The sequence below is a fragment of the Lygodium microphyllum genome, chromosome 25 (assembly GCF_053477565.2).
Source record: "Lygodium microphyllum isolate KBCC chromosome 25, Lygodium_microphyllum_v1.1.10, whole genome shotgun sequence".
Classification (NCBI taxonomy): domain Eukaryota; kingdom Viridiplantae; phylum Streptophyta; class Polypodiopsida; order Schizaeales; family Lygodiaceae; genus Lygodium; species Lygodium microphyllum.
The window spans coordinates 108,132,274-108,148,578 of record NC_141159.1 but is presented as its reverse complement, the minus strand read 5'-3'; the positions used below and the strand labels follow the sequence as shown (position 1 = coordinate 108,148,578).

Here is a 16,305-nt window from a genome sequence, read left to right as displayed (position 1 = left end):
ACGCGAATGATCTTCTGAGTTTGCAGATCCCATAGGCAATAGCCCATCTCAATTACATCCCCATAGCCAAGAAAGATTCATTTCACCAACTTAGGATCCAAATTATTATGTTTGTTCTTGAATATATGGCAGAAATCCTCATATCCAAAGACTCTAAGGTGTGCATATAATGGAGATTTTTCAAACCATACCTCATCTGCAACCTAACAACCAATGGTAGTGCATAGGGCTATGTTTATCAAGTGTATGGTAGTAGTAAATGCCTCAACCCAAAAATGCTACAATAAGCCTCCTTAACTAAGGGCTCTTTCTTGAATGGTCCTATTCATGCACTCAACAATACCATTCTAGAGTGGGGTGTATGGATGGTCAATTGACGCTTTATACTTCTCTCATCATCACAAAATTGTTCAAAGCTTTAAAAACATACTCACTCCCATTGTCAAATCTTAAGTATTTTAGCCTATATCCAGAATGGTTCTCAACAAAAGCAAGCCAACATTGAAATGTAGATAAAATATCAAATTTCTACTTAATAAGATATGCCATTGAATTATGCAAATAATCATTAATGAATATAACAAAGTATTTCACACCACCTAATGATTAGCAAGGCATGGGACTACATATATCAAAATAAACAAGAGCCAAAGGCTCACCAATGTACATAATGCTAGACTTCTTATGATAATTTTGTGTTTGCCTACCATAAAGACAATGTTCATAAGAATCAAAATATTTGTAATCAAGAAACTGAAGATACTGCAAATAATAGCATTTTCATTCCCTTTAAGAACATGTGCCCAAGATGATGATGCCATAAATATACATCTGGTATGTTAACCACAACCAAAACATGGTTAAGGGATCCATATACAAATAAAGGATAGAGGCTTCTAGCCTTGGCACCTCAAGCAAAAATAAGATTTACAGAAGTAATCTTCCATGTGAAATCACCAAAAGATACATAATAGCATGTATCATCCAATTGTCAACACATAGAAGGCTTTTGGTCAAAGCCAATATATGTCATACATTATGCAGAGAAAAAGAGTTGACTGAAGGAAACTGCAGATGTACATCCCCAATGCCAATAATATCCAATGCTAGTCTCACAGAACATGTCATGCTGCAATAGGACTGAAACCAATCCCTATGTAGGGTAACATGAAAAAAAGCCCTCAAATCAAATAGCTAACATTTGCAGTATGTAGACAAAGTATTAGTCAACTCGTAAGTATCAAGAGAGGAAGCTACCAAGATATATTCATTATCCGACTCAAGTGTTGTACTACATTTATCTTTTCAATCTTTACGTTGGACTTACTAGGGATAATGTTGCGATCATTAAATTTTTCTTACATTTTTGCCTTTACCTTTCTCTTTGTGCTTATCATCTCACATTTTATGGCATTATGGCTGAATATGATCCTCCTTCCCATAGTAATGAAATGTCAAAGGGGACTTACAACACAGGACTTACTATGAGACTACATGTGAGACTATTACCTCTATGAGTCTCTACCACAGTGGTCATTACCACTCTTATTATCATGTTCACCCCTAACAATCAATGTATGAGAAATATGAACTACATCTACATTCTTTCTATTTATCTCCTCTATGAGTAAAGCATCCTCAACATCCTAGAGGTTCAAGCCATTCTTAGGCCTATTAGCACACATGGTTGTACGAAAAGTATCCCATCACTTGAGAAGTATCACAAGCAAGGATAAGGGAGATAGGTTTCTACTTGAACTCAATGCTCTACAAAATCAATTGGTTGAAAATCAAATTAAATTCATTCAAATGCTTGAATACACTAGTCTCTTCCTTCATGAGAAGGTCCATAAGCTATTTCAACCAATATATCGATGATGGAGAACTTTGCTTGTCATAAATATTGCATATCTTTTTCCATACTAGTAAGCATTATCCTTAGGTGCAACAACATTGAACTAAACATATTTAGACAATGAAAATATAAGGGTGGATTTATATAGCTCATCCAACTCATCCAGATAATCTTGATCCATGCGTTCGGGCTTTACACTCTTGGTTTTCAATGGTCTAACCTACTTCTTTTAAATTAATATCTACCATATCTATCTTCCAATAGGTGAAATTTGTGCTATCAAGCTTTTCAATATTGAAAATAGTACTATCATTTGAAAACCCAATCATAATGACACTATATCAATGCAAAAAAAATCCGAGAGAATGGCATGCTTAAATGATTGCAAATAAAATAAGACAAAAGAGAATACCAAAGTATAAAGTTGTCCATCAACTGCAAGTAGTAGATTGCCAAAGCACAATGTCTGCTCTCCGAGACAATGATAAAAACTATAATTACAACAATGTTGAAATAAAGATTGCAATATATATCAATCCAATTGTGGACAAATAGACAAGAAAGAAAGCTCCCACTGTGAGGGATAACCGACTAGCAACTACAATACAAAGAATGCAACTAGTCGTTACTAAGCATAAACCATTCATACCAAAGATTGTCACAAACTCAAAAGTATCAATAAACAATACATTCCATAAGCATGTACATCACTGACAGATTGCTGACAAAGTAAGTACCGATATCTAAAGCATACAGAATCAAATCAATCCACAACGAGAGTAATTGTATCCAATAGTATATAGGAGAGCATATAGATGAACCAAGAGTCTCACTAATCTCAAAAACCAAGCTTTACCAAGTACAAGCGTCCCCCACTAGAAGCAAATCCAAAATGAAAAGTAAGCAAGCAAAGCTCAAGACGTATACATCAAAGTATCCGAGAAGCCCAAGCACATTAGAAATGCATCTAGAGCATGAATGTCCAATGAAGCTTCGATATGCATACGTGAGTGAGTATGAAAGCTTAAAGCAACTGACCAAAGCCCAAATACATTAAATGTAGCTCAAATCTAAGTGCCAAAGCATGCCATAATCATATCCGAGCTTATACATCAATGCTAGACATCATTGTAGACATGTAGCATACTCAAAATACCATGTAAGCACAATAGGCATTCAAAGCAAAAAAGCTCACTCGTGTATACTTGCTATCTAAACTGTTATGAAAAACTCTACAAAACTGAGCTAGTTAAGCTCTAAATAATTCAAACTAGCATCCCAAAGCATAACCGTATCATCCAAGCACCAAAATAACATCCTCGAAGCATCAAACATGCATTATGAAATTTAGTGTTGGATGTCCAAATCAAAACTATTCGTTCTAGATAAAACAAAGAACCGAAAACTATACATAATCAACTCTATGAGTGCTCAAACCTATAATTGTCTTTGTGCCCTTTGTTTTTAGCTATAGAACACTTGAATCTGATATCATATGAAAAAGTTATGGCCAAAATATGAAATTGTTGTCAAGCTACAATAACTATCCATGCCTTTTGTAGTATCTACTCAAAATGGATAGAATGGTTGCTTCTCAACTCAATAAGCACTCAACAAGGCCCTCTAAAGCTCCTTGACAAGCCAGGAGCAAGCTAGAACAAGCTAGGAAAATGGAAGACTCAATATATACCTTGGAAAGAAGAAACTATGGCTGTCATAAAACCTTGAGCTAAAGCTTTGAATTTGGACTAAAGTAAAGGATAAAGAAGCTCCTCAAATACTCGCTCTGATACCAATTGAAACATAGAGGTCAAGTGGAAACATACAAGCAAAAGTAAGAGCTATGACGAATGGAACAAGAGAGCAAGAGAGTGAAACACCACATGTGGAAACTCCAACAATCACAATGTGTGACTAGCCCTCCTTATTCAATAGTCACTAAAAAAATGTAAGAATAAAGTGATAATGATGAGCACTCGCCACCTACAATGCACATATATGCAACCAGTGTGTGAAATAAATACAAGGTGACATAGGCACTGGCACCTTTAATCCCAACGTGCCCTATGACTCAAACGATGTGAAGGAGGGTCAAAGCTTGGGTGTAAAGAGTTCCTTAATTCCATCATTAGAATGAAAACAACACTCTTCAATGATAAGGGCAAACTTGATGAAGAGTCTCTAAAGCTTTGAAACATCATCAAGGCAATTTGCATTTGTCCCATTTGAGGGAAAAAAAAATAAAGTAGCTATGGCCAAGGAAAAGAGTCAAGCTTGACTTCTTGTTTGCTAGTATTATCAATGAGGTGTTAGCATTACTTAGAAGGATTAGAAGGAAAGCCCAAATCTTCAAAGTTGCTTTCAAACTTTTGAAGGGGGCTGGTGTTGAGCATGTTTTTGGGCACCATCCAATACACCTTTTGACCTACTTGTAGCACCTCTAAGATACATTGTAAATATTTATTTGATAGCAATATCAATTGTTGACGAATTACAAACAAGGCTAGTCTTTTTACCTCATGTACGATCTCTTCTATTGGGCTAATACTTTGCAAACTTGCAACTATTCATGGAAACAAAACACTAATCATCCTAATTTCCAGCATCCATCAAATAATCAGCCTATGTGATTTTCCTATCTTTTGTTCTTTAAATTGTACTATAATCAATCCACACTACTACTCTCACATTGATCTAAAGTTTTGATATAGTGCTCCTTGAAATTATCAATATTCAATGACTTTTGACTTAGTACTTGAAACTGCCGCTATAAAGTCTTAGCAATTACAAATATTTCCAACACATTAGATCCTCCTATATAGTATTCTACCCTTGTCAAATCACTCATATCTTGATCTTCCCAACCATTTCATTGCCTCTCATTTCACATCAACCTCATCAAAGACTTTGCCCAACTTCACACTACAAATTTAGAATTTTGTGCATGCACCCCCCCCCCCCCACCCCCGCGCGCGCGTGTGAATTGTCTTGTAATAGTTATAACTTGGCCGACCAAAATTGTTCAACAATGTAGTGACAAAAACAAGGGGTGCCACCATCTAATGGACAATGGTCAAAAGTGAATGCCAAAACATTTTTCTCCTCAAATTAGAAGAATTAGTAGTAGAAGATGACCACTGTGACTAGAGATTGCAGATAAGATCGTTTTGGAAGAGAAAATTACCATATTGACCAAGTATAAGTCACACTAACAAGGTCAATTGAGAAACTATTCGACATTGATTTTGGAGATTTGCAGTACTCGGAAGGTCATATTACTTTTTAATATCTTAAATGTCAATTCAAGAAATTCGAAACAAATGATAATTTTGGGAATTGCAGGGTCATTTTGATAATATATTCCCTACTTGTAAGCTGGGATGCAATCTATGGACTCTACTGGACACAAATTTTTACTTCTAAAGCATTTGTGAAAGACAACAAATAGTGTCGAAGGTCCCCAATACGCTATGAAACAGAGATCCCCACATAATTTAACATTTCCTGCCCACATACTTAAAATCATACTTGCAACTTTACATGATCCATGGAACTCGTTGACATGGCCCATTAAAGCATAAGCATTGTGACATTAGATATCATCCAAAGCACTGAAGAAAACAAGAAACCCATACAGTTCATTCTATACAGTTCTCTTGGGCATGTCAATGATGCATACATACTAAAGGTTTTTGTATCAATGGTTAAAATTTCATCAGAGCTTTTCCTTGTGCTTTAGTTTACTCTCAGAACTGAACTATTCTCCACTTGGACTTCATAAAATAGCATGACAATAAAGTTTCATGATATGCCAAAAGGACTCGTGCAGATTGCCCTAATTTACTCTCAAAACTGGAAACTTTTCCCATCAACTTCATGAAACAGGATGACAGTCTCATGACATGCTGAATCATGATAAACAGGATGACAGTCTCATAACATGCTGAATCATGATAGATTGCCTCATTTCTCAGGCAATTACGTACTTCTTAATGTTTTTGTTTTCTTGTAGCTCACATGATTCTCAAAACGGCTTGGTTATGCATTCTCCAAAGATCTGTAAAGCTTTTGATTTTATAGACAACTGAGACAAAAAACTTAATAGGCTACTCCAATCACAGCTTTGAAACGTTCAAATTGAAGCAATCTTTTATCTGAAGCCACACAGCCTGAAAGAGTTTTCCAAAATTTCACCGAGGCCAACTAATACCCCCCTTTGGAAACACGGATAATGGAATAAAACTTCAGAGAATCCACCTTAATCAGCAAGCATATACTAGAACAATTTTTCAACTTATAGATCTGCCAAATAGTCAAGGTCCATCTAATTCGCAAATTCAGAACTGGTTAATAAGCTCATTCAAATGTGTAAATTCAGAACTGATTTACATGCTCACTCAAACATGTTAAGTGCAGACCAACCCTCAGCACATGCATACACCAAAACATAGCCAGAAATCCACTAGGTAGAAAAGAAGCTGCCAGAAATCTGACACCCTCAATTTTACCAAGGAAAAATAGCTGATAATTAGCAAGTCCAGCTTGGTATCTTTTCCGCTCCTGCAAAAGACATGTGCCTCGAAGCAACCACTTTTGTTAGTATGACATTGGCATTTAATTATTCCCCACAGTAAAAATGGCTGCTTTTAAACAGACATTGTAAACTTTTAAAAATAGAGATTGTGGCTGATTGGAGATCACTAACACTACATTTGAAAAGGCTACAGATTGCATGGTACAGAGTTCTTTGGAGAGCAAGCACACTTTCATACATAGCTGCTTGCTTCCAGTTCCCTTCCTATATAGAGATAATACCACAACACTTAAAACAAAAAGGTATCTCTGATTATGGTAATTGGAGACCACAAACATTGGGGCTATACAGAGTGCAGAGTCCTCTTGAAATGCGAACACACTTTCTTGCATAGCTGTTTGCTTCCAGTTCCCTGCCATAAGGAAAGATACTACAATACTCAAATTACATTGGTGCCTTTGACTGTTTTATAAAGTGAGCGCTTGTCTCAAATATAAACAATGTATGATTGCACCTCCACAGCTGGAAATATAAAATTTTAATAGCTGACTGCTGTCCAGAGTTGACACATCAAAGTTGAGATGCCAACAGTACACTGCACTCAAGGTTGAAGTAGAAGGGTGACTGACTACTTGATCAACATTTCAGTAGAATATGCACAACAACTGGACACCTCCAAGGGTCAAAGATCTCATGGCTGATGATCTTTCATACAGAGAGACACTGGACATTGAAGAGCCAATCAATCCAATGACAACTGCTCTTATTTTCTCCAATGTACATCAGAATTGTATTGAGACTGCAGCTGGCGCTCCTCCCTCAAGCTAGCAAAACGAGAGTCTAGTGTCTGTGGCTTCCTCCCAACAAAATTTGGGACCTGAAGCAAAATTGAGAAGAGAGCTGTTCAGCCAACTAAGCCAAAACCACAGGCAACTAAGCTTCCAGCATTTCGTAACTTCCAGTAAATGAACAGATCCAACTTACCTTGTTACCTCCAAATGGCCTCGAAGGTGCAATTTTATTCTTCAGAGAACCAGCTGCCCATCGAGCTGGAGGCCTCCTGTTTCCTCCCATCCTGAAAACAATTCTGAAGCACATCAAATCTAATACTCCAATAAAGACTGCAAAAGATAGTTGCACCAGTTTATACTTCCCAATCATATCAGTCACATAGTTGAAAACCTCGTTCCTAATATCCAGTGAGATGTTGCAGCATTTATAAAATAAAGGCACATACCAAATAGTGTGCACATAAACCTAGGGAAGAAATAAAATTTGCAAACATCCGAAAATGTTGGAGTCTGCTTCGACAGCTTTATGTGCACGGCGACTAAGGCAGGATGTGCCAGTTGAACTCCAGAATGGACTACCTCTGTTCATGTTCCAATCCAGATATGATTACTGCCTTGCCTTGCTATACAGGTCATGATGATCCAAAGTCTCTCCTCTTCTGAATGCAGACTGCATTCAATTATGCCAGGAGACTTGACTAAGCCAAGAAAATAGGAGCTATTGCCACTTGCACCCTAATTAGCTTACATCCAGTTCTTCACTGAGGTCATAAGCCTTTTGTTCAGGGACCAATGACAAAAGCAACATTGGTGAAACATGAGAGGGAGATCCGCATAACAGGATTGGCGAAACATGGGATGGAAGTACCGTGTAAAGCAAGAATACACTTCAACCTTATGTAGTACCTGACCAATTGCATCAAGCAACCATGAAGAGCATATCAGGCAACAATCTATAATCTTAGATGTGGCACAGCCTTCCAAAGGCAGCTGTAGCAAACACTGCCTTCCAAGGCAGTAAAATGGCAAAGTAGATGTGCAATAGCCTTCCAAAGGAGCAACTGAAGCAGGCTTTCAACTTGCCATATGCCAGCTGCATAAGTCTCCTGAACCTCAAAATGTCAAATTGAAGATGCTTTGACCCTGTAGCTGAAGACTAAAAATGTCTCCTAGAAATAGAGAGTTGAACAGCGTAAATTCGAGCCTCATAACCACCACCTAAAACTATGAACAACTTTCCCACACTCCATGCAAGGTGCTGGTCTCTTCCTGTTGTATAGACAAGCAAACGAAGTTTAAGCTAATCTGTGAGGCATGTCAAAATCAAGTAGCCGTAATGCATGTACTGTAAATTGATAACCACTGCCGAGTAAAATATCCAGTAGTGGAAGGAATTAGATGCTCGGCTCCATGTATGCCCCCAAAATGGCCTCCGCTGACAAGGCACCAAGGCCATTCCAGACCATTTTTCTTGGATAGTAGAGCTGCCAACCTTATCTGTGCCATTAGAATAAGTGTGCCTGTTTAACAAGTGTCTTGAATGCATACAGGCTCTCCATGTTCCCAGTGCCTTGCTGGAATCAGACACTTCACACGCAGTTCCTCTATCCCAAACAGTTTCCAACAGTACATTAAGCCTCTATCTGTCTCCAATAGTCACTCACTTGTTCAAGCGGTTAGGAATAGATATCTTGATGTTTTGGGCTGTGCCTCCAAATGGACGTGTAACAGCTTGGGTGTTCTTCCTGCAGAGGGAAGTTACAGTCAGCACTCTTCCTGGTGCAAACCCAAACATAACAGTCTAGAAGAGCAACTGCCTTGACCTGTTCCACCGACTGATAATGGGGCTTGGATAGACAGACAAGGCTCTTCGAGTAGCTGCCTTGACAACAGGAAACCTATAATCTCCATTGCGAGACCTTGCTTCAGCCAATTTAGCCTGCGCAAACAGAAGACCCTTTAACAACATCTAATATGGAGTCTTTCTCAAATTCAGTGAACAGTCATGTAAAGCATGATTCAAACCTGACGTAGCGCAGCAGAACGTGATGCTACAGACTTCTGAACTGCTTCCCTCCTCTGCTGAGCTGGGAAAAATCTTGTGCTTCGATTCTTTGACTGTGCATAATGCAAAAACAGAAACTTAGAAAGACACTCTTACAAGACTCTGAAAGCAACCGAATCTAGATCCACCTATCAAAGTAATACCTGCGGCCTCCTCTGTCTCTTCCGCTTAGACATTTTAATGATATCATCTGCAGGATCAAGTTCAATAAGGCACGATTAAATAGCTGACGATAACAGCAGATGCGTGGCAGCTCTAAGTATGGTTCTGACTGCAAGAACGTTTCTAGGCATGCAAATTTTCGAAACACAGGCACATAAGACTATTCTTCGACACTATCAGAGAAAACCTTAAAGAGTACACCGACATTGATTCACAAACCATAACCTCCATCTACAAAGGGAAAACGAAGTCCACAGGCTGATTCAGGCTTTTCATAATGGCATCCATCAGGCTGAGACGGTCAGCCGATTTAGCACATGAAACATGCCTATCTTTTATGACTTCATATCTGCGTTTTAGTAAAAACCAGGGAAGAGAAAAGGGCATACCTAGCGACATGGCAACCTTGCGATCGATGTCGCCGATGGAAACGTTGGGATCTGAGGGGGCAGCCGGAGCCATGGCGAAACCCTAGAACTCTCTGCGTGAGCGACCGAGATACAGAAGAAATGCCCTAATAAGACGCTCTCCGTTTCTCTCTCTAGTGACCTGAATCTCTTGTCTAAAACTGTCGAAAACAATGACTTGCACAGATAGATATATATATATACATACATAAACCGAAAGCAAAAGTTATTATTATTCTAATTTCTTACCCATGCTACGGTTATTCGATTGTCATGTTCTTATTTATTATTTTGCTGCCGACATAGGCGGTTAGGCTGGTGTCACAGCAGAGGAGGGGAGTTTTTGGGGCTGCTCTATGCACCGTAGTGATAACTTTGATTCATAATTTTCCTTAGCATCTCAAATAGAAAAGATTATAACAAAAGCTTTAATTTTTACTCACTTCATGCACCTAACTCGACCTTCATTTGTCCTCTCTCTCTCTCTCTCTCTCTCCGTGAGAGAAGTCACTCTGATCCAACTCTACCAAACATCTGTAACTACATCATTAACATGGAGCATGGCACCACAAGTCTCGAACAAATGGCGAGTGGCATGGATATGCAATAATTGTCTCACAATCATTTATAGTGGATTTTGCACCGGATGAATCCACAATTTCTACCTCTAGTCAAGATACATTAGTTTCAATTATAGTCTCTCTCTTCACACATGCACACACACATGTTTATGTAAACGCAAACAGTTTATGTAGCAATGCATGCACCCACTCTTTCATTGTGCCCTTGGACTAATAAAGAAACATACTTGTAGGTTTATGATATAGAGAAACTCACTTATGTCACTCGAATGTCTACGACTCTTGTTAACTATTATGCATCATCTTCATTGAATAACCTTTTCTCTCTAAAGTTATGGTTCAAGGGGGCATGCATGTACTTACGCACCTTGAGCACATATTTGACATGTATATGTGTACATGTACTTCTCATGGTTTGCATGATGATGGTTGCATCTATAACTTCCTTTTTGAAGGATCCCTTATTTCAACATCATTTGTCTGATGCCCATTATGTTGGCAATTATCTACCCTCATGCTAATCTTTGACTAGCACAACTACTATGAGGATTTGTCTTTTTTTGTTAGAGCTAAATGTCTAGTTTTTATGGATTAGGCACCCGCCATCCAACGTTTCCAACTATATTTTTATGTGGATTATCACAAGACTATTATCCATATGTATCTCTTCATCAATTGTTGTTGGGGGTAAAGGCACATGTGCCTAGCTATCCATGTACTAGTTACACTAACAATACCCACACCGTATATTAGCTACATGCACACCTATACACTACATGTGGCAGGCGCCCATCATTGTCACTTTATTCTTTATTATTTCAATGGCATTCAATAAAAAGAAAGGTCAGTCACACATTGTGATTGTTGGAGTTCCCACATTCTCTCTCTCTCTCTCTCTCTCTCTCTCTCTCTCTCTCTCTCTCTCTCTCTCTCTCTCTCTGTGTGGTATTGGTTTTGTGATTCTGGGTATCATTTGAAGCTCTCGGGATTAGCCACAGTTTGTGATAGTTTGCCATCACAACAAGTCAAGATAGCACTTACCTCATTGTCTAGAGGTCACTTATACTTCTCAGAATGCCTATTTGATGTCGGATTGATTGGGGATGCTATGCCAATGTATTGGAATGCTATTGGATTGATTTGAGCACTCATTTGCTCAATTTTATAGAGGTTTTTTTTATTGTTGTAATAAGCAGCCTTGAATACTAATTTATCAAGGATCTTGTATGCCTATTGCCATTGGATGCTTACCAAGCACTTTGGATACTATACTAAGGAAGAGCTAGGGAATACCATTGATCTTCCATGCTTGGTTATGCTTTTTACATGCTCTTGAGCTGAGACTATAGCTTTGACTCTTGACCTTAGCTGGCATTCACTATTATGTATGGTCATTTAATGCTACCATAAGAGCTTTGTAAGTTACTTGGGTTGGATGCTCCCGGATATATGCTACTTGGATCTTGGATATATGGATGCCTTCCACATGATGTTTTGAGCCTTGTTTGCTTGTCTGCCATTTGATTTCAGTCACAGTGGGAGCTATTGGTCTTTATGTATTGAGCAAGGGTATCAAGCCCAAACATATTGATGTAGAGAATTGGGCTGAATTGGACGAGTAATGGAAGTCCACCATCATTTTGTCCCTCTCTAAGTAAGTGCTCTATAATGTTATCTCTAATGGGTAGTCTACACCATGGGACTTATGGGATAAGATTCGCAATATCTCTGACAAGCAAATCTTTGCTTCTCAAATGTATTGGTTGAAGCAACTCATGGGCCTTCACATGAAGGAGAGCACTTCCATGTCAGCCCACTTAAATGAGTTTTATTCCATTCTCAACCATTTGTCCTGGTAGGGGATTAAATTGAAGGGTAATCTTCTCCCTTTGTTTCTCTTGGTTACACTACTTGAATCATGGGATACATTTTGTACTATTATGTGTGTAAACATGCCTATTGATGGGCTAAAGTTATGGGATGTAGAGGTTACACTCCTAAATGAAGAGGTTAACAGAAAGAATGTTGATTCTTCATGCACTTCTCATGCTTTGACAATTCGAGGCAATAATGTTAGGAGCGGTCATGATCGCTATGGGAGAGACCCTCAACGATCTCATTCCCAGCCAATTGGATAGATAAGTCACGTGGCTATAAGTCCTCATTGACTTGTTATTACTATGGAAAAGTGAGACATATTCAACCACAATGCCATAAAATGAATGAGGACAAGCGCAAGGAAAAGAGCAAGGGTAAAGTACGTGACAAAAATGATCATTACAACATTGTCCCTAGCAAGTCTAGTGTTAAGATTGAAGAGATTAATGTCGTATAGATTGATTTTGATGATGATTTCATACTTGCAGCTTCTTCTCTTGATATTTCACAACAACTTACTAATGCTTTGTCAAGGTATACTCAATGTGGTGGTGGTTGATAGATTCAGGGGCTTCCTTTCATGCGACCCCTCATAGAGAGTAGTTCCACTCCTATCACAATTTGACTAGATCTATCCATTTGGATAATGACGTAGCATTAAAGATCGTTGGTATTAGTGATATCCAGTTGCAGTTTGGTTCAGGTAGTGCGTTTAATCTTCACGATGTACATCATTAATGGCTTTCACAAAGAGCCTTATCTCTACTCACACTTTGGATGATGCAGGTTATATAGTTTCTTTTGGTGATTCCTTGTGGAAGATTACTTGTGGGAATCTTGTCATTGCACGTGGTGCTAAGTCCAATACTCTCTACCTCTTACTTGTATTTGAGTTAGTTGATAATGTTTGGGCAGTGGATGTAGCTCCACATGTATCTCTTTGGCATCATTGCCTTGGGCACATGTCCTTGAAAGGAATGAAATGAAAATGCTTACCCATTTGCAGTATCATCCCTCCCCCTTGACTATAATTGCTTTTAGTCTTATGATCATTGTTTATATGGCAAGCAAACATGTAATTTGCATAAGAAGTTTGGTATGATATACATAGGTGAGCCTTTGGGTCTTGTTCATTCGGATGTATGTGGTCCCATGCCATGCAAGTTCTTAGGTAGCATGAAGTATTTCATTACCTTCATTAATGACTATAAACATAAGATTTGGGCATACCCTATTAAGCAAAAATTAGAAGCCTTGGTTACATTTCAGCATTGGCTTTCTTTGATTGAGAACCACTCCTCGGACTAAAATGCCTAGGGTTAGATAATTGGGGTGAGTATGTCTTTAAAGCCTTTGAGCAGTTTTGTGATGAGAGGGATACTATGCATTAGTTGATTGTCTTGTGCACACCACTCTAGAATGGTATGGGTGAGCACATGATAGGATAATTCAGAAGTGAACTCATAGTATGGTTAGCCAGGCAGGCTTACCACATCATTTTGGGCCAAGGCAGTTACTACAATCGTACACTTGATCAATCGGTTTGCATGTATTGCTCTTGACTATCAAGTTGCAAAGGAGGTATGGTTTGAAAAACCTCCATCATGTGCTCATTTGCATGTCTTGTTAAATGATGTGGATCTAGGACATGACACAAGCTATGGTGGATCAAAGATGTAAACCAAGTTCATAGTGACATGGACAAGTAGAGACAAACTATTACACAAGTGAATTAGGTTCCAAGATAGATTAGCTTGGACTCATAAACACAATCTTGTGTAGAATTGACAATGACTGACACTTAACTGAAAGTACAAAGCATCATGATATTGTGTTCATTTCATAGTCAAGTACAATGCTTTATAGGCTTTGAGTTGTTCCACTCTCCTCACTGTGCATATGGGATTCAGGACAGCTCCTCTTGGAGCATACATCATTTGTCTATTTCTCAACACCCCCCCTCAAATGATGAGTCCCTACACTTGCTGGCTTTTGCCCCCCCTTCATGATAACATGGCCCGGAAGACTAGCTCATAGGCAGCGTAGTCAAGTTAAAGCTTGAGACTTTACATCTTGGCAAGGGTTGTACAAATCAAATTCACTAAGGAAAAGAAAGATCCACTATGGGAAAAACATATGTAAGATATAATGAAAGTTCTTCAAAACAATCTGTCAGAGTTGTTGATGGTAGTGGAAGCATATTCTTCTTCTTCTCCTTCTTCCATGAATTGGTTCTGGTGATGATCACTTTGCAATTGTTGGGCTCTCTTCTTGTGGAAACATTCATTGGCTACATGGCCAGTCTTACCACAATAGTGACATGTAATCCGATCCTTGTTATTGTTGTTGATGAATCCTCAACCTCTTCCTTTGGGTCCAGCAGCTCCTTTGGTGTACAAAAGATTGTCCCTAGATGATGAGACATTGTCTTTTGCATTCTTGATTTTTACTTTGCCTTCTTCATCGAGTAGTGAGTGCTCAATATCTTTAAGTGTGAGGCTTGGAACATTACTCAAAGTGGACACAAGATTTTCATATGGATCCTTGTTTACACTTGCAAGCAGTACAGCTATTGCTTCATCTTCCTCAATATTCTTTTTAAGAGATGCAAGTTGAGTTTTTAAACTCTTAAACTTATTAATGTGTATGGTCATAGAAGCACTGTCTTTGATATCCAATTTATAAAACTGCATGAGAAGTTTTACCTTTGAATTCTTTGCTTGAGTACCAAACATTTTATCAAGTTCCTCCCAGGCGGTTTTAGCATTTCTAATGCCAGATATATGATGTAACACATCATCACTTAATCCCCAAGCAATGATTCCTAGTGCCTTATTATTCATCTTCTTCCATTCTTTGGATTTGAACTGGTCTTCTTCAACGAACCCGTCTTCATCATCTTCCTTCTTGTTATCTGCATCATCTTCAAACAAGTCCCATCAGTCCTTTCACATCAAGTGGTACATGGTCTTTTCCTTCCAGGCATGGAAGCCTTCTCCATTGAACTTTGCTATTTGCTCAAGTTCTGCCATGTTGAGCAGCTCCAATTAACTGAGAAAAAACCATCAAGGGGGATTTGTGAAGTGTCACAAGGAGGTTAGTGTCAACTGACACTAGTTGAGTATCAACAGATACTATTCTTGAGCTTAGTATTGAATGTCGGTGCTTGATCTTTTTCTTGCTTGTTGATTTGAAGTGTTAATCTTTATGGGAACTGAGTTCAAACTTAGATAAGAGTGGCAGTGTGTGCCCTAAGTTGAAGGGAATGAGAAATTGAAAAAAAAATGAGCTTGCACCTTGATGGCTATGGCTTCCTGGATTAGGGTTTTGACCCAGGCGTGGTTTTTTTCAGATATCTAGAGCTAGAGTTGATCTGGTGCGCAGATCGGTCGCAGATAGCTCATGTAGTGAATCCCTGAAGGTCCCCAAGAATAATGAACTCTACATTTTTGCACAAAAAACAATGTAAAAACATGCACGACAAGAGGCAAGAGACAAATTGGGTTCAATCTCCCCCATGCCTTGTGTGAGCGCTTCACAAAGCATGTATTTAATGTATATTTCCAATCTTCATGCTCAATAATAGCCCAATTACAAAAATATGACAAGCTTTTTAGCTTTTGAGTTTGCTTTCTACAAAAATAGGAAAATAAAGCTGATGGACGGTGCCCATAGAGTCTGGCACGCCCAATCTTAATGTCCAAATAGAAATAACATATCCGGGCGCATAGGCACATACAAAATAACAATCAATAATCAATGTCTCTATAGGCATAACAAAATATAGGCGTGGCGCCTATCAAAATATAGTCCAAATGTCAAATACTCGCTAGACTCCAATGCTTTCCTCCGCCACTGCTGTTATCTCTACACATCAACTGAAGCATTCACAATCGTTAGTAAAATAATACAATTAAACCGACAAAAGTGAATACCTAGCAGTCTTCAGCTACATAAATAAATCAACTGGTTAGAAATAAATCCTAACCTTAATTTATTACGAGTGCGCACTCTAAACTCATAAACGTTTAT

The 16,305-nt window shown here is 38.5% G+C and overlaps 1 protein-coding gene across 1 annotated transcript; it reads right to left on the bottom strand.

The window, feature by feature from the left end:
- Positions 1-6,678: 6,678 nt before the first annotated feature.
- LOC148014606 (uncharacterized) lies at positions 6,679-9,995 on the bottom strand. Its single transcript, XM_087666672.1, has 7 exons — positions 9,797-9,995; positions 9,389-9,435; positions 9,206-9,298; positions 9,004-9,119; positions 8,845-8,925; positions 7,374-7,464; positions 6,679-7,266 (listed from the first exon to the last, which is right to left on the bottom strand). Exons 1-7 carry the CDS (start codon positions 9,867-9,869, stop codon positions 7,153-7,155), a joined length of 615 nt encoding a protein of 204 aa, XP_087522798.1. The 5' UTR covers positions 9,870-9,995; the 3' UTR covers positions 6,679-7,152.
- Positions 9,996-16,305: the final 6,310 nt, after the last annotated feature.

Bases quoted from the DNA above. Each gene is read 5' to 3' on its own strand.
- LOC148014606 (XM_087666672.1), bottom strand. From the start codon at position 9,869: ATGGCTCCGGCTGCCCCCTCAGATCCCAACGTTTCCATCGGCGACATC. The intron at 7,465-8,844 runs GTGAGTGACTAT...AATTGTTTTCAG, and splicing joins ATTCCTAACCGCTTGAACAA to GATGGGAGGAAACAGGAGGC. The intron at 7,267-7,373 runs GTAAGTTGGATC...ATTTTGCTTCAG, and splicing joins GGCCATTTGGAGGTAACAAG to GTCCCAAATTTTGTTGGGAG.